This window comes from Urocampus carinirostris, chromosome 5 (genome assembly GCF_059441175.1).
Source record: "Urocampus carinirostris isolate Australia breed hairy pipefish chromosome 5, RoL_Ucar_1.0, whole genome shotgun sequence".
Classification (NCBI taxonomy): domain Eukaryota; kingdom Metazoa; phylum Chordata; class Actinopteri; order Syngnathiformes; family Syngnathidae; genus Urocampus; species Urocampus carinirostris.
In genome coordinates this window covers 46,044,548-46,063,630 of record NC_142353.1, presented here as the reverse complement: position 1 = coordinate 46,063,630, position 19,083 = coordinate 46,044,548, and the positions used below count along the sequence as shown (strand labels likewise).

Here is a 19,083-nt window from a genome sequence, read left to right as displayed (position 1 = left end):
TTTTCCTTTTACTCTTTGTGTTGGTGGCCTAATTATTACGTTATTGTTATTCGATGGAATTGCCCCTCAACAGTCACACCAATACCTAGCACCGTGAGACGGACTATGGTTCTGGTTCGATGAAGGTAAAGGCCCAGTCTGGCAGTTTTTTATTTTTGCTGTATTTTCCCCCTTTGAAGTCATTTTGTGTGTAATGTTACATAAGAATTGGTAATATATGCATAAGAGCAACAACAATAATCCGAAAAGCTGCTTGGGAGTCGAAAGAGCCGTCTGTTTTTAGCCATCCTAGCCGAAAGCCGCTTCTGGAAAATGAGATGGCATTCCCAGCACTACGATAAAGGGATATGCTGAGAGGGGCTGTAGGAGGCGGGAGAGTCCACGCTAATGTTCGCTGACACACACATTATGAATGAGATCGCATGTGCGCGGCCCAGACTGCCGTCTGTACTACGTCCGCTTTACTTTAGTTTGGCACTGTCATTAACTTCCCTCTCTGGTAACACCCCTGAGTGAATCTGTAGATAGTGTTCCGTCCCTTCCACATTCAACATTCCAAGTTGAACGTGACGCAGTTATTCCTTGGCAATGGTTTCCACGCTTGAGCTCACCGCTCACACTTTTCCTGCCCCGATAATAAAACTGCCTCCATGCCATCGGGAACCACGTTCTGGTCCAGCAGCTGAACTCACGTGCCAGCTTCCCAGTGCTTTCTCATTCCAGAGCTTCTTGGTTTGACCTGCAGATACAATCGCTGCGTCAAATGCAGGGTCAAGTCAAGTTTATTTGTTTGGTCCTTAATCACAACAAGTCTCAAAGGGCTCAACAGACGTGATCTAAAGCTTACATGAAGGCAAGGACAAACTCAAAAACCTCAGCATGAGGAGAATGAAGAAACCTTAAGAAGAGACCACACTTGAGGTCATCCCCATTCAGAAAGAGCAGGCCCAAATGGATGTTGCAAGGGCCTCAACAATCTATACACAGACCGTGTCAACATGAAATATACGTCATTCATAAGCTATGGAATGTAGGTGTGTTTTAAGCCTAGATTTAAACACTTCTAGTGAGGTTGCAAGGCATTCCACAGCACCACAGCACAGCAACGATTTGAAAACTTCGGTTTTCTTCTTGGCTCTTGGAATCACAAGTTAACCAGCGTTTACCGAGCTAAGGCTCTGAGAAGGTCCACGGGGGAAAATTAAATCTGAAAGATGAGGGGGCAAGTCCATGCATGATTTTTTTATAACACCAACAGAATCTTAAAATAATGTACATCTTAAGCTGACAGAGAGCCGGTGCAGGACAGCCAAAATCGGGGTAATCAAATAAACAAAGTACAAATAGATTGGATGACGAACCAAAACATGAGAACCATGATCCTCATTCTCATCCTTCTTTGAAAAAAGAAGCAAAGTCTGCTGTATTTTGCCATCATGCCAAATTGATGTCAATTCATGTTTATTTGTTTAGCCCTAATTCACATAACGCTTTAAAGGACTCTACAGACAAACATTACAAGATCCCCTGCTTTAAAACCTGCAGGAGGGCAAGGAAAAACATAACCTCAGCATGAGGAAAATGAAGAAACCTTGAAAAGGGGCTGCACATGAGGTCATCCCCCTTCCAGGAAGACCTGGCCAAAATGGATATACACAGATTTCGTCAACGTGAAATATAGGTCATTCATCAGCTCTAGAATAGAAGGGTGTTTTAAGCCTGGTTTGAAACAGTTCCACTGAGGTTGCAGATCGAATCCCAGAGGGCAGAGCATTCCACAGCAAAGGAAGCAATGAGCTTTCTTGATGCATCTGTCAGGCTGACGCTTGACAGACTGACTCTTATCTCTGTCACTGTTAAACTCAAGTTGCTTTCTGATCTCTCCGTGTCTAGCATCCAAAGTTTGCAGCTGGTTCAGAATGCGGCAGCAAGACTCTTGTTAAGACAAGAAAGTTTGAGCATATTACTCTTGTATTAGCTAACTTGCACTGGCTCCCGGTCCATTTAAGATGTGACGTTAAGGTTCTGTAACTAGCATACAAATGTGTGCATGGACTTCCCCCCCTCCTCTTGTCTCTCAAAAATTGATTTCCCTCTTTGTTCCTGCACAGAGCCTCCACTCAAAAAAAGCCGGCCTACTGGTGACTCCGAGAGCCAAGAAGAAATTCGCAGGTTCTCCATTCCAGGCCCCGTGCTTAAGAATGCCTTGCCCCTTGAAATAAGATCTACAACCTCAATGGAAGTTTTTCAATAGACTTAAGACCAACTTCTATTCAATAGCTTATGATTGATTCCCACTTCATACTTTTCTTTTCCTGTCCATTCCGGCTGCCGGGTTGCTGTCGAGATGAGTCGGCACACCAGCACCTGGACCTGGAGCATGTCAACGTCTGATGGGAAGCTGCGTTGTTGCCTTCATGGACCTTTTGGACAATTTTACACACAACCTATGTTCTTTTCAATCGATGTTGACTATGTTTTGTGTAATGTTACCCAATGCTAAATCTATTCCACCCTGGTCATCCTGGAAAGGGGGATCAGCACTTGTGAGGCCCCTTCTCAAGGTTTCTTATTTTCCTCTCATTGAGCATTTTGAGTTTTTCTTTGCCCGCATGTTGGTTTCAGATCAGGGGATGATGTCATTGTAACGTAAGCAATCCTTCGAGACATTTTGTGATTAAATGCCAAACAAATAAATGGGACTTGACATCCAACCTTCCTGATTCCCCTTTCAGCTAAACAAACTCTAGGACTTTGTGGAATAAATCCGTTCTGGTAAAAAGTCCATGCAATGAGTAATGACTGGGTGGCTTGACTTGCTGAATCCTGGGTCTCATGATCGCCCTCTGCCATATGGTAAGAGAATTGCAATTCTGCATTAAAAAAAAAAAAGGACATAGAAGAAAAAATATATATATATATATACATTCCAACCCCAAATGCTGAACGCCAAACAGGGAGGCAACGGGTACCAATGTGTAAGTCTTAGGTATGACTCGGCCGAGGCTTGAACCACAACCTCCCAGTCTCGGGGCGGGCGCCATACCCCCAAGGCCACCGAGCTGGTAACATAGAAAAATGCTAATGTTAAATAAGAAAAACCTTTAACATTGAATAAATATAACCATTTCATATATTTCAATTTCGATGATGACAGGTGAGGCACATCCTCACCTGCCTCTCCCTCACTGCACGTCGCCGATATGTGTTCATGCAAGTATATTTCGATTGAAATTCCTTTCATTTCTAACCCTATGGATAAATCGTAAAAATAAAATAAGTTGATCATTTATATTACACGGCAACCATTTAATATACAGTGGAACCTGGGTTTTCGAACGCCTCTCAGTTCGAACAAATCGGTGTCCGAGCAAAAATTTTGAGAAATTCTTGCTTCGCTGTTCGGTCAAAAAATCGGAGTTCGAACGCCGGTAATGCGTGAGTGCGTACGCTAGGGTGCCATGCTGAGCGGCGTAAGGGTGTTTTAGCCCCTTATTAAGCCTCCGAAGAAAGTCAGTGCAAGCGGCAAAGTTGCTACAGGTGAAAAAGGAAAAGTAGTGCGTACAACTATTGCATTTAAGAAAGAAATAGCACCACCGTCCACCTGCGCCTTCTGCTGACCACCACAAAGGTAAGAAATCCTATTCATAAGATTACGATAACGCGAACGTACGATTAGCCTGGGTTAGCTTTATCTTTACGTTAAACATTCAGGGTGTTGGAACGGAGCCCAACATTAAGGGTGTTGGAACGGAGCCCCCTTTCCAATGAACCGCTCACCACTTGCTGCGGAGACCCGGGTGCTAAATGACTTGTAAACGACCTGATTTTTTTATTTTGACACGTTCATGTTAGCGTCATCTTTCGTACGGAAGATTACGAAAACGCGGACGTACGATTAGCCTGGGTTAGCTTTATTTTTACGTTAAACATTCAAGGTAAATATTCAGGGTGTTGGAACGGATTAAAACGATTTACATTATTTTTAATGGAAAAAATGATTTCGGTGATCGAACACATCGGTTTTCGAACAGGGTTCTGGAACGGATTATGGTCGAGAACCGAGGTTCCACTGTATAAGTATGCGTACATTTAATTGACATTGGCGTTGTGTTGGCTTTCTGGCTACATCTGCGAGCGCACACTCCAACATTTTATCTTCTCCGGCCTTTATCTTCTGTTTTGTCCCTGGCAGGATATTACTTCATTGTTTTTGCTTTTTCTTTAGGAATCGTGTTTTTTTTTTTTTTCACAATCCGTCCGACCGTTTGCCCTCTGAGATTTCAGACGGGCGCTTACCCACAAACTGAAATGAAGAGAAATTCGTTTTTTGTCCTCACGGTGCGGTCGACCCGTGAAGGCAACACGGGCGTCTTTTTCTTTTCACCGCAATGGTGCAGTCCGTCGAAACGTTGATAAACAAGGACAATGTCGCCAGTCACCGAAACGGGTCGTGCAACGTATCATTGGAAAACGTTAAAAACTTAATTCAAAATATTCTCATCACAGAAACATTATCATCAGTCCGGAACAAGAGACCCGAAAACTATAAAGCCCGTAGAAGTCACCCAAAAGTGCTGGGAACTTCTACTCATGACACGATTCCCTGCAAATGTGGTGTGGGTACATTCACGAGAGTTCCAAGAATCCAACCGTGTCAAATATTGAGTCATAAAAGCACAATAATCTCGAAAGACAACAAAAAAAAATCCGCCTAAAAGCACTCCTACATCATTTGACGATCCTTGTTGTAATCATTTCGTTGGCGCCGTAACTCCCCTTTAAAAATAAACGGACTTTTTAGGTTATTCCCCATATGTCTGTTAACCTACAACCTTTTGATTGACACCACTCTTGGCCAGTTGCAAGCTTTTTTTCACGGTCCTTAGCCTGTCACAGCCTACGGGGGCCTGAATTGAAAACAAAACCAAAAAGATCTCCATCCGCTTCAAAAATCTTTAGCCAATAGTAACCAATTCAAGTGTCAATTGACACATGGGTTAGTCAATGAAATTCTTAACGTCATTTTACAATCCGAATTGAAATCAGAGCCAAAAATAAACGTGTGCATATGCAACCTGGGATCCATTTTAATACGCCAGTGCGCTCCATCACGGATTGACTACTGGAAAGAGAGGTAAAACATTTACAACTCTTTCACAATGTCTAAAAATTGGCAAAATGAAAAACTCATTTGTAAAGGTTTAAGTGATGTAAGCTGGTCATCTCCAAATGGCCACTTTTGGAAAGGCCTAAAAATACCCTGAGAAAAATGTGAAAATTCAATGTTTAGTTTTTCAGATTAAGCTTTTAAGCATGAATGCTCTCCCTCTCTTTTTCTTCTTTTCCTTCCCTCTCATCCTCTCACTCTTTCTGTTTCTATTAGTAGGAGTCCAACTTTTTTCCGATTCGATCGAGTGACAAGGTTCAACTAATCACGATTGAGAAAATCGGATGAGGGAACATATTATTTTTAATGTAATTATTATTTATTTCCAGGCAGCACGGCGGCGCAGTGGTTAGCGCGTGTGCGGCACAGTTCTAAGGTCTAGGGAACCTCCTGTGTGGGTTGAAATCCAGCTACCGGACTTCCTGTGCGGAGTTTGTATGTTCTCCCCGTGCTTGCGTCAGTTTCCCACGGGCACTCCGGTTTCCTCCCACATTCCAAAGACATGCATTTCAGGTGAATTGGCCGGTCCAAATTGTCCCTAGGTGTGACTGAGCGAGCGAGTTGTCTGTCCCTGTGTGCCTTGCGATTGGCTGGCAACCAGTTGAGGGTGTCCACTGCCCGATGATTGCTGAGATGGGCTCTAGCACCCCCGCGACCCTACTGAGGATAAGCGCTGCAGCTAATGAGATGAAATTATTTATTTTCAAGGCGATGTGAAATTATTTTAGTTATTGTTTTGAATGAACAATAATTCAATTTCAGACCAAATGTTCAAATGAAATGGTGTTTTTTTTTTTTAAACTAATTGGGTGTGACGCACTCTTTCATTTATTTCCACATATCTGTTAATGTTTTTATTCTTTTAATTATCAATTTTTTATTGTATTGTATTGTTTCTCTTAGTGTTTCACATAAATTATTTTATAGTCTTTTTTTTTTTAACTTGTGTACAATTGTATTTTTTACATATTTCATTTGCATGTGTACAGTACATTTATTGACCTATTTATATCTACATTTATATTTTTTATTAAATTCAGTTTTTTTTTATCTCTGTATTTTTCTGAAATATGTTTTTACACGCATATATTCTTTTTTATTTCTAATTATTCTTTTTTTCAATTTAGTATTATGTTTTCATTCTAACTTTTTGAACATCTCTTTTAATTGCATTGTATCCTCATTCTTTATGTTTTCACATTGATTTATTTGTATGAGTTTGTTTCTTGTTTTTAGTTTAGCAATTTTTATTTATTTTTCTATTGGAGGGTGTGTGTGAATGGGTAAGTGTGAAGCACATTGTAAAGCGCTTTGGGAGGTCATTGACTTGAAAAGCAAGCGCTATATAAATGCAGGCCATTCATTTACCATTTATATCTCTTTCTCTTTCTTTCTTTCTATTTTCCTACTCTTTTTTTTCTTCATTTTGTTCTAGAAAGATATCCCGTGGTCTGATGAGGGGTCGGGGGTTGTCTGGCTGGAATGGAGCTGGAGGCTCTTTTTTTTTTTTTTTTTGTATATTAGTTGTGTGTTTCCACCAGCCCCCGACCCCCATGGATTGGGTATACCCCCCCTGGAGCTCCCGTCTGGTGACACCACTGGTTGAACTTTTGTCCGAGTGAGGAAAGGAGGGCTGAGCCACAGCTCAATTGGAGCGCTCCCGTCATAACAACAAGGTGTAGTTTGTGCAAATTGCCAGCAGAGGTCAGCGACGTCTGATAAAGGGAGAATAGTGTTTTCTGCTTTTGACCAATGAATCGTGGAACTCAGCAGGAAGTTGCAATCAAAGCAAGGGCGAGGCTGCCAATTTTCTTCACAGTATGTTCTCTACGAGAGCGAAACCTTGCAAAAAAACATCACTGGCAAACATTAAGGGACGTAAAAGACGAAGCAAGGGGCACGGAGGCTGTGTGAAAAGTATTTACTTTGGTTTAAAGATTGTCCATGACTTGTCACACGCGAAAGGTCCTCGGTTCGAGACCGAGTGGAAACGTGTTGGCCTGGAGAAGGATAGGTGCCATAAGGCTGTACCCGATGCTTACAACTTCCATACAAAGGATTCATTAGCTTAGCCGAATGGAGGTCTGTCGGTGTGACAACTTGACTGCAAACCGGAGTCAAAATGGTGTCCTGTATGTACTGGACCGAACCCCATCAGCAGTTAGTATTGTTTCGGTTTTGCACGCAGAGGCTCGTCAAATCATTCCACAAGTTGTATTTTGTCTCCGAGCCGTATGTACTGAAAAAAGCCATGGATGGCTCGCGGGCCAGAGGTTCCTGACCCATGCTTTAAAGTGTTAACTATGACAATGATATACAGTATGTCACCAAAGTGAGTACAACCCTCACATTTCTGCAGAGATTTTATCATTAAGTTTAATTGAACAACAAAGAAGAAACATGGTTTTGACACATTGAAAATAGTCTGAGAAGCTTATATAGCTGAGTTTTCCCCTTAAAGGAAATAACGAACCCCTGGCACCAAAAGTGAGTACACCCCAAAGGTACTATGTGTCCAAACAAAGCACTGCTCAACATTTTCCCTCTGAAATACCATGCGACTTGTAACTCTTCCTAGTCTTCAGGTATGAACAGGGAGCAAGTGATTTGAAGTACACTAACTATGTTATACTGGTCACAGAAACTCCCAAGATGGCACACCATGGCAAGAAACTCTCTGGGGACCTTAAACAATGAATTGTGCCATTATATAAGGCCATATAATTCGTATATTATATAAGAAGAAACATGGCTCTGACACATTGAAAATAGTCTGTGAGAAGCGTACATAATTATAAACCTTAACAAAAGTAAGTGCACCCTAAAGCAGGGGTGTCAAACTCCTTTTAACTCGGGGGGCCACACGATGGAACAAACATTCTGTCGGGGGCCGGACTAGTCGATTAAAGAGGAAGAAAAAGAGAGATAAAGAAATAAGAGAAAGAGGGAGGGAAAGGAGAGAGGGCCGGACAAAAAGAAAAAGAGAGGGGGGAGAGAGCGTGAGAAACAAAAGATAAAAAGTCGTGAGAGAGGGGGGAAAAGAAAGGGAGAGGATGAAAGAAATCCAAAGAGAAATAGAAATACAGAAGGAGAGAAAAGAGAAAAGAAAGCGCGAAGGGTAGGAAGAGAGAAAGAGAAAATAAGAGAAAAGGAAGTTAGAGCAAAAGAGGTTAAAAACACAGAAAGAAAGAGACAAAGAGCAACAAAGGGAGAGAAAAAGAGAGACACAGAGAGTAAAAAAAGACAGAGTGGGAGAAAAGGGGTGGAAAAGAAAGAGAGAGAAAGAAATACAAGTACAGCGTCTTTGTGCGAGGCACCTGGCTTTGGCAACATCAAGTGGACATATTTCAACCTGCAGCTTGTTTTTCTCTTGCGCTTCTCTGAGTGTTGTCTCGCATGGCCGAATTCAATCCCTTAGCGGGCCTGATGTGGTCCGTGGGCCGCCTGTTTGACACCTGTGCCTTAAAGTGAAAGAGTTCTTGAAGTTCAATAGTTGGCGTAACCAATATGATTTGGCGGGACCACTTGAATCCTCGTGGCCATGGATTTCACCAGAGCCTCACAGATTGCCACTGGAACGCTCTTTCGCTCCTCAATGGCAACGTGACCGAGCTGGGAGATATTGGAGATCTTGTGCTTCTCCACCTTCTGCTTGAAGAGGCCGTAAAGATGTTCTATTGGGTTTAGATCTGGAGAAATGCTTGGCCAGTCCTTCCCCTTTACCCTTAGTCTTGATCATCTTAGAAGTGTATTTGGGTCATTGTCATTGCCCTACAACCCAGTTTCTGGAGGGAGGGGATCATTCTCTGCTTCAGTTTTCCACAGTACACGCTTGAGTTTGTGTTTCCCTTCATGAAATGCAACTCCCCAGTTCCAGTTGCACTCATGCAGCCCCAAACCATGACATGATTGACTGTACTCCTCACCCGGTTGCCGCCACACATACTTTAACACCATCTGAGCCAAATCGATTCATCTTTGTCTCATCAGACCGCAGGATATCTTTTTAGTAAGCAATGTTCCCTGTCATTTTGCAGGGGTCTGAGCGTTCACACAAAGTGGGTGAGCAACGCTTGAAACAACAGTGAGAAACGGCAATCCCAAGTGTGGCACCCAAGTCATGATCAAACATGTCCCAAACTTGACGTCAAGTTACATTTTGCCGAGTTTTCGGCAATGCAAAAAATATTTTTCACTTTTGAATGAATTGACTAACTTACAATGGCCTACAAAACGTCACTTGTTTTTACAATTCTTTAACAAGATTTCCATTTCTTTTTTTTCCTGGTATCTTTGGTCGCATAATCCTCACATTTTGGGGGGCTTATTGAGTGGGTTGCACGATACACAACTGTATTTAATCACATTTTGGAGTGGAAGTACAATGTTGGCAACAAGATTCACTTGGTATTATTGGAAATTGTTTATTTGAATGCAACACAAACTTTTTCCTTTTTCCCTGTTTTTTTTCTACTTTTTAAAAAATTCCTTTTTAAGGAAAACTCATCGTGTTTATTTTTTCCGAGCTGTTACTTTTTTCTTTTTGTTCTCTTATTTACTTTTTTTCTTTTTCTTTTTTTTCTGAATTTTTCTGAATTTTTCTCTTCCTTTTGTTTCTTTTTTTCTCAGCTTTTCACTACTTTTTCATTTTGGTATTTTTTTCTTTTTCGTTCTATTCCCCCCTTCCTTTAAGTCATTTTGTGCACAATTTGACATAATATTTGGTCGTGTAGGGATGAAAGAAGCAAAAACAACCTGAAGAGCCGTTTGGGACCTGAAAGAGTGTTCCTTTTAGTGAGCCGAGCCGAAGAAGCGGGTTCTCAAAAAACTCTACTGACTTGACTCAACTTCGTTCAACTTCGACCTTGACTTCAAAATACAGCATTTAGAACACAGCGTCTGGGGAACCCGTGTATTTTGACCTTCATGCACTGTAACTTTGATTTAATTGGCTTCTTAATTAAGGGGATTCTTAATTAACGAAGCCCGAAGCCTTTGTTCTGAGAGCGCCAGTCTTGTGGTGATCCCAAGAGCCAAGAAGTGTTCCGCAGGTTCGAAAGCGTTCTCCATCCGGGCCCCGGTGTTGTGGAATGCCCTTCCCCCTGAGATCCAATCTGCAGCCTCAGTGGAAATGTTTCAATCTAAGCTTAAAACTCACTTCTACTCCATAGCATATGAATAACCTAAACTGCATATGTGTAATAACCTGTGAAGCCCTTTGAGACTCTTTGTGATTAAGGGCCAAACACATAAAAAAGACTTGACTTGACTTCATTAGCAATTTGGAGCCCTAAATTTTTGTGAGCTGGCTCTATTTTCTTGTGTGCGGAAAAGCTCTGGGTAGAGTGGAATTGCGCACATAACGCAGCTTAGAGGGAACAGTGCGCTGGCTCGATTTTCTTGTGCGCTGAAAATGTGCGGGGGGTGCGCGATTGCGCACGCCGTGCGCAGCTTAGAGGGAACTTTGCTCGTAAGCCATGGTCTTTGTTGCCAGACCTTGTAATGAAAGCTCTGCAGAAATGTGAGGGGCGAACTCACCTTGGTGACATACTGTAACTCTGCTTAGAAGGCTTCGCTACCTGTTCTGCCGGTGCATCTGCGGTTGCACCGGCACGCCACTCTGCTTCCGCGCTTTATTTTCCTCCACCGTCTTCGATGCCGCCAAATACCGTCCGTGGTGGCAGACGGCTTTCCGGTTCCACCTGCAGAGATCCATTTTGGGATTTTCCGGCGCGGTCGGCGACAAAGGACTCGGGGATACCGTCGATGACCCTCCCCCGACGGCGTTTCCGGAAGCTCTCTCCCGCTCGACGCAAACCTCGAAACGAAGACCGTCGGCCCTCGGCCTGACGGAGTCGGTGAAGCTGCTGTGAAAGGAGTCGCGCTTACTAGCGCTCCTCTCCGGAAGCTCCTGCCGGCCCAGGATGCGGCGGTAGATGATCTTCCGGAAGGTTTGCCGGAACTCCCGGATGCGGTAGGCGTAGATGAAAGGGTTGACCACCGAATTGCCGTGCGATAGGAGAATGGCCAGGTACATGAGCCACGGCGGCGGGCGCCGGCAGCCGGGGCAGAAAAGAGCCAAGCAGTTGATGATGTGCAACGGCAGCCAGCAGATGGCGAAAAGTCCCACGATGATGGCCAGAGATTTGGCGACTTGGACTTCCTTCTGGAGGGTGGAACGGGACTTTTCCCCGCTGTTGACCTCGGTTCGCTTGAGCTGATGGCGGGCGGCCATGAAGATGCACAGATAGATGGCCAGCATCAGCAGCAAGGGGATCATGACACAGGCCAAAAAGTTGAAGTAGACCATATAGTCCATGAGCACCACTTCCTCAAAGAGGCAGGTCATCAGTCCCGGAGGGCAGTCGCCGCTTTCCTTTCCGGAGTCCTTGTGCCAGCCCATCATGGGGGTGAGGCCGATGATGACGGAGAGAAACCAGCAGATGGCGACGGTACACTGCGCCCGCTGGCCCGTCACCAGACTGTTGTACCTTGAAAAGAGACGAGAATCATGGAAGACGACCGGACATTTTTTTTTTTTTTTTTTCAGAAACGGGGTCATCGAGTGCCAGAAAACATCCAAAAATGATTCATCCAGAAAGAGGGAAAATATAATTTAAGGGGCTGTCTTAAATTCATTATCCCAAAGGTGAGAACCACCAGGAAAAGTATGTGCGTGTCTGTGTGCGGAGTCAAACTTTGGAACAATTAACAAGACGAGATCAAACAATGTCCGACTATTCACGTGTTCGAATTTAAATACAAAAAAAACATGATTGGTGGAATACAGGGATGAAGAAAATGGGATATGAGTGAGATTGGGAAAAGTACGTCTAGAACTATGGTTAACTTTGTTGCTATTGTTGCTATTGTTACATCATAACATCATAAAGTATCTATCTATCTATCTATCTAATTGTTATTATTAATATTATTGCCATTGTTGTTATTATCATTGGTGTCACAATGATATTTAGTGAGTAGTAGCATTAAAACATTAATAGATGGGTACTACGATGATTTGTGTATAAAACATGTGAATATTGTTATTATAATAATCATTGACATCTGACCTACGTAATATTTATATCCGTGATTTTGTTGTATTTAGACATAAAAGAGGAGCTATCTATAGAATGTAATTAATAGGAAAGATGATGGGGTAGGGAAAATAAGCGTCTGCTTCTTACTTTTCGAACATTTTGTGTAAAATTATTTTGGTGTCGAGTTATTGGGCGACAGTAGCTCAGGAGGTAGAGCGCTCGTCTTGGGATCAAGGGATCCCAGTTCGGATCCCGTCCGTGTTACATGTCGAAGTGTCCTTGGGTAAGACACTGAACCCCTAATACCCCCGATAAGCAGGTTAGCGTCTTACATGGCTGCAATACAAGGCCGCTATTGGGAAATGTGATGCACACTGTAAAGCGCTTTGGGAAGTCATTGACCTGAAAAGCTCTATAGAAATGCAGATCATTTCATTTCATTATTGTTTTTGTCCTGTTTTTATTTTAATATTCTAAATAAACCTTTCATTCATTTATCTTACTCATTATTTTTTCCGTCTTCACCGTAACCGACGGTCCAAAGCGCTTCCCCGCGCACCTGGCGCTGTTTTCCGCCGTCCTCCCAGTTGTTTACGTCACGTCTTTTCGGATCGTGTCAGAATAGCTGCCGTATAGTTAAATAGCCGTTATGAATATAGTATTTGAGAAAAAGGCAAATGAGGGCCGATTCGCAAAAATATGCGAGCCTTATGTTTGACAGCGCTGACTCGTGTCATTTGCAGAGAGTAGCGAACGCAGGGAGCCTGCTCCCCACCAATCGACAGCAGGTTCCCTTTTAGTCTTTCTCTTGTGATTTGACAATGTGCGCTTTTTGTGGAGCATACAAAAGGTTCAAACGTTTTTGTATTTCAGCTTTTTTATTGTAGATGTATAAATATTTTGAATGTATTTCCTGTCTTTTCAGTGAAAATGTGTTTTTTTTTTTTTTGTCTTTTACCTCTCTTTTCATTTTCTTATCGTGTTTTCTTTCTGGTTTCTGTCATAATTACTGATACGACCCACCTGAGTCTGCCCCGTTGGAGCCAACAGCCACGGAACCTGATTGGCTGTTGGACTATTTTTAAACTCCCGCCTTCTTGAAAACACGCGTCAGATCGTCTGCGAACCTATGCTCCCAGCTAGGCAAGCTTCTCGTGACTCTCCGACTCTATCCTGCCCTGTTTTCTGTCTGAAAACCGTTGCCGACCTCTTTTCTGGACCGTTTATGGTTTTGCTCCTCCGTCCCGGCTATCGACCTGTTTTTCTCGCCGTCAACGACGACCTTCGCTCGACACGGAAGTGCCACTTCCGCGTTCCTGCCATCTGCTACCCGTGACCGACGATCATCGGATGGTGGATGTTCTCCTTCTTAATAAAAACGGAGTAAAACGAGCGCAATTGGGTCCCGTCTCTGTCCCTGGTCTGTGACCGTTTCTTTTGATTGCATTTTGGTCTTTTTTCTTTCTTTTCCCTCTTTGGAAGTCAGTCAACCAAAAGCACTAAAAGAGCCGTCCGGACCCGAAAGAGATGGCCCTTTTTAGTGAGTCGAGCCCAAAAAGCCGGTTCTCTAAAAATAGTCATGATTCCCATTTCTAAAAGTAAACCCCGGTCAAAGACGTCACTGTTTCCGATTGGCTCAGAAAATGTCAAAATCTTTGACTTACAACTTGAATAGTAACTTTCCCTGGTAACTCGTTACTTGGACTATAGAGTAAAACAGTTACTATCTCAATTGCTTTTTGGAAGAAGTGGTGAGTCACTAGAAGCAGATGACTTTTTGAAAGTAAGGTGGCGAGAGGAATAGACACCACGGTCACGTCTTCTTTTGGAAAAGTCTCTTCCTGGACAAGAAGACGGAAAAAGGTCCCCAACAAACAAGTCAATCAAGTACTTCTATTTTCAGGTTTTCATGTGGGAGAGCCGCCGAGACGGCCCCCGTTGGTCTCTGTGGCATTCTGCAGATGCTAAAGTGCAAATGTCAATATTGCAACAACAAGAAAAAGCAAGGTTCGTACGGGTGCCAGGGTTCCTACACTTTTTTCATGGCCAAATTCCAGTGCTATTCAAGCACTTTCAAGGCCGTCTTTCCGGTACCTTCAAATGGAGAGATCCAGCGTCTATCAAAAGAACATTGCTTTTTGGGGGCTTTGATGACTAAAAGTCTGCTATCTTTCAGCTGACAGAGACTTTGTGCTATTTGGAGCTGTTCTTATCGATGATCTGCTATAAACTGACACGAATTCCGTCGCATCACGCTTGTTTACAAACACGTCAAGAGTTCTATAGGTGTTAATCATTGATTTCAATACAGAAAACAAAAAAAGGAAAGAAAGTAATGCATGTACAAAAAGAAAAACAAGAAAAAAATGTTTGAAATGGATAAAGGCATGCGGTTGAGTAACAATTCCTTAAACGAGATATTTGAAGACTGTGGAATATTTTTATATAAGGTTTTCTCGCGGAAAGCCCAATTTGCTCCAATGTCCCTCAGGCCCTAGCTCTGGCGGCGCTCGAGTCAATTGAGTTTGAGAGCCCGAGATGATGCCTTAGATCTGGGGTGGCCAACCCGGTCCTGCATGTTTTGGAGGTTTCTCAGCTCCAACACCGGTGACGCCAACTTTCAGCTTGTTCGCAGGTTTTGTGAGAGCTTGATAGCGATCCAGGTGATTGGAATCACCTGAATTGGAGCAGAGAAACCTCCAAAACATGCGGTAGGTGCGGCTATCCAGGACTGGCTTAGCCACCCCTGCCTTGGATGAAGCCAAACTGACCTGAGAGGTAGCCTGATAGCGACGTAGCGATCCATTGCGATAGCGAGCAGGCTAAAGATGGAGCTCTGGGTGAGGACCAGCACGAAGCAGGCCATGAAGAGGCAGCCGTGGAAGTTGGAGCAGAAGCCCACGCTGATGACGATGGCGAAAGGGATGGCCAGGACCCCCACCGCGATGTCGGCCACCGCCAGCGAGACCACGAAGAAGTTGGTGCGACTCTGCAGGTTGCTGTTGAGGAAGACGGCCCAACACACCAACACGTTGCCCAGGACGGAGAAAAGGGCGATCAGGAGCTCCACTGCCATGTAAGGGGCCGAGGCGGCCGCATTTTCCAGCATGGTGACCGAGGGGGAGCGCTGAGGAGGCCTGGGCAGAAAGGGGTAGGGGACTCAAATAATAGTACTGATACTCGAGTAGGAGAAAAAAGTAGTCATCCAAATAATTGCTAAAGTGAAACAACTACTCAAGTACTGAGTAACTACAGTATTTATTTAAATGAAAACAACCAATCAATCAACAATAAGTTACTGTATTTTCCGCACTATAAGGCGCACCTAAAAGCCTTTATTTTTTTCAAAAGCTGACCATGCGCCTTATAATACAGTGCGCCTTATATATGGATCAATCTGAAGTCGCAAAGTCTTGCAACTAAGGCAAGCAGCCGCCGACTCCATTTTCCCCTGAAGGCGAAGTCGTCCGCGGTGTATGCTGGGATTTATATACCGGTGTTTCATTTCCTAACCAATGTATCAATCATCATTTGAATCAGTCATTATTGGCTAAAGTTATTCGGATGTCAAGGGGGCGGATCCTTTTGATCATTTACAGGCTGGCATAGGCTAAAGGGGCGAAACAAAGCCTGCAATTGGCCGAAAAAGATGAATGTGAATCACACGTTGGGTTGCGCTACGGCATAGAGAAAACATTTTTTACTATTCTGTATTTGTAAATATTTGACTCTCCTGGATTGACTACACTCACGGTTGTAAGAAGACCATGGTTACGTATCATTATTGAAGGTGATGGCTGCAAGAGAACTTAGGTGAGCTACGCGGCTTTATATTTTCCCGCTATCTTGTTTTAGAACGATCTTGATGTTGGTGGTTATTTTTAAACTCAATTCAATTCAAAGTGTTTATTGTCATATGCACAGTAAAGAACCCCGTTTCCCTGCACAATCAAATTCTTACTTTGCTGTCCACACAGTTGCCAGCAAAAAATAAAATGGAAACTAAGAAATGATATTTGGAAGGATGCATTTGAGTGATTGGTGACATCGTACAGACACTGTTTCTGTACATGTCTGAGACATGTATTTGCTTCTTTGCAAGCTTTGGGAATGTTAAGGGGGTAAGAAGTTGGACTGAACTATCTGACTGTTTTGTCCACGTTCCCATTGTAGTGCCTTATAATCCGGTGCGCCTTATGGATGGAAAATATAGGACCAAAAACTATTTTTTGGGGGTGCGCCCTATAACCCGGTGCGCCTTATAGTGCGGAAAATACGGTACATGTCTATGTAATTATAAATCTGTGTACTCAGATAGTTTGTTTGGGTGAACCTTCAGTGGATTTAAAAATAAATCAATAAATTAGATACATGCTGTATACACTGCGCATACAGTACAATGAAAGAAAAACATGTTTGTAACCCTGCTCACAAGTCAAGTCAAATCATGTTGATTTCTTTGGCCCTTAATCACAAAGAGTCTCAAAGGGCTGCACAAATTAAAGACTATTGCAAACTACAGACTATTATGACACCATCCCCTGATCTAAAACCTACCTGAGGGCAAGGAAAAAGTCAAATCTGCAAGTGCCAACCAGTGGTTATTTGGGTCCCTGGTCAAATCTAAGTAAAGAAACAAGGCGTCTGACAAAATAAATGCGCCTTAGCAGAGACAGGCATACGAACGTGGAGGGGATTTAAGTAACAGCTTCAATGTAGCCAAATGTAGCGGCGTAAGAGAACATTTCCTTCTTCACAAATCGACTGAAAAGTAGAAAATGTCCCAAAACGTACTCGAGTAAAGGTAACGGCGTAAATGGAACCGGTCGCTACCCACCTCTGGGCCCGGACGACCATAGTTACCGCCTCAGCCTCTCGGACCCTGACCCGGATCCATCCGGACTTGCCGAAGAAGAGCTCGACACCGGAGCAGAAGAAGCCGCGCTCGCAAAAACTGGAAGAAGAGACTGTCCCGTCTGCGGCTCCTCCGCTTTCCAGATCTGCAGGTCATTCCCCTCTGTGGATTTTTCTCATGAATCTCTTAGGGGGGCCGGACGGTGGGGGGGGGTGGGCTCTGGGACCACCACGGAATCGCACCGAAGCGGCCACTGCACAGAAAAGGAAAATGCAATCCAGGAAGTGTTCCATGGCCACATTCAAGCACTCTTCAAGTACTTTCAAGGCCCATTTTTCAATTCATCCCGTACCTTCGAAGAAATCCACCTCCGATCAAAAGAACGTTTTTATTGTTTTGATTTTGTGTCAAAAAGGAACGGATCGCCTCATCAAGTAGGACCTCAGGGCTTTCTTTCCTTCTTCTAAAATAAATGATTGTTTTCCCTTTTGGGTGATTTGTTTTTGTCGGGTTATCAAAATGTGCCACGACCGTTTCTTTTTTTCATCATTAGCTGCACCGCTTATCCTCAGTAGGGTCGCGGGGTGCTGGAGCAGTGGGACACCCTGAACTGGTTGCCAGCCAATCGCAGGGCACACAGGGACAACTCATTCGCTCATTCACACCTAGGGACAATTTGGACCGGCCAATCCACCTGAAATGCATGTCTTTGGAATGTGGGAGGAAACCGGAGTTCCCGGAGGAAACCCACGCAAGCACGGGGAGAACATACAAACTCTGCACAGGAAGTCCGGTAGCTGGATTTGAACCCACACAGGAGGTTCCCAAGCCCTTAGAACTGTGCCGCACACGCGCTAACCACTGCGCCGCCGTGCTGCCCAAATGAGGATAATAATTTCACTGCTAGGGATGATTGCGAACGTTGCAAATAGCATATAATGGCATGCTTTTAGGGGGCAATTTGCTGCGCTATACAAGGTCTCACGGCACCCGAGTGTACCCCGACACGCTGGTTGGAAAACCTGACCTCAAGAACCGGTTATTATTTGCCCGATGATTGCTGGGATGGGTTCCAGCACCCCCGCGACCCTACTGAGGATGGGCGGTGCAGCTAATGAGATGAGATGAGATCTGCTCGTGAGGTACAACAAGAATATATATTTATGACTTCATCTGATTTGAATAAGCTTTTTAAAATTGGACTGCAAAAAAGAACAAAATAAAGAAAATTAAGTAAAAATATTTTCTTTCCTTTTTTTAATTAAAATAAAATAGACAGAAAAAGCTTGTACATAGTCAAATGAACTTATTGTGTTGCCAATTTTATATGAAAAGAAAGTCTATCTATCTGCCCCGGTCATATCCCTTGAGAAGGGTGACTGACAGCAAGACAAACAAAAACAAAGAAAATTAAAAAAAGTAGCACAAAACACACATTTTTTTTGGACCATGGCTAACCCAAATGCCCAAACACCCAAACATGTTAGGCACCTAAGTTGGTCATGCTTTTGTCCCTCGGGATGAAACGGGACACAAGAAAGCGACCGTGTCACTCGGGTCAGGGTGACACAACACAATCTTTTATTTGTATGATGCGGCAGGGGTAAACCAGTGAAAGCTGTCGGGCCCTGCTGTTGAACAAAATATAGTAAAACTTGGAAAATATAATGACAGGTGATAAAAATGATAAAAACCTGACTGTTAATTTAGGCCACATTGTAATTAAGTTGAAATAAAAGACTTGAGACTGCTCCATGGAAATCATAGTGACACATTTTCAATGGACTGCGAGATTTTTTGAACCCTAACACCCCCTCAAAAAAAGAGCGAAAAAGACGGCACGAACGAGCCCTGAGAGCTTGTCTAGTGTGTTCCAGGAAATGCCATGGTTCACTCGCTTTCCTTTTTTCATGACTTGAAAGAAAACGTTCCATTTTTGTGGGTATGTGTCTTTTTTTTTTTTTTTTAACTCAATTCGGGGGTCATAACGGAAAGAAATATGATTGGACCGCAAG

General features: G+C 43.4%; 1 protein-coding gene and 1 long non-coding RNA gene across 4 annotated transcripts in view; one reads left to right on the top strand and one right to left on the bottom strand.

The window, feature by feature from the left end:
- LOC148366526 (uncharacterized) overlaps window positions 1–19,083 on the top strand; it is a 38,386-nt gene that overhangs the window by 9,405 nt on the left and 9,898 nt on the right. Inside the window, exon 1 of one of the 3 annotated variants that reach the window (XR_015850591.1) lies at window positions 4,929–5,137. The exons of the other annotated variants lie outside the window; for them this stretch is intronic. This is a non-coding gene — a long non-coding RNA (uncharacterized LOC148366526). Of the gene's footprint in view, window positions 1–4,928; window positions 5,138–19,083 lie in introns of those variants that run through there. 3 annotated transcript variants of the gene reach the window in all.
- LOC148366527 (adenosine receptor A2b-like) lies at window positions 10,390–17,108 on the bottom strand. The gene is made up of 3 exons (XM_088336989.1): window positions 17,051–17,108; window positions 14,985–15,350; window positions 10,390–11,661 (listed from the first exon to the last, which is right to left on the bottom strand). The coding sequence occupies exons 1-3, from the start codon at window positions 17,068–17,070 to the stop codon at window positions 10,746–10,748; spliced, it is 1,302 nt and encodes a 433-aa protein (XP_088193115.1). The 5' UTR covers window positions 17,071–17,108; the 3' UTR covers window positions 10,390–10,745.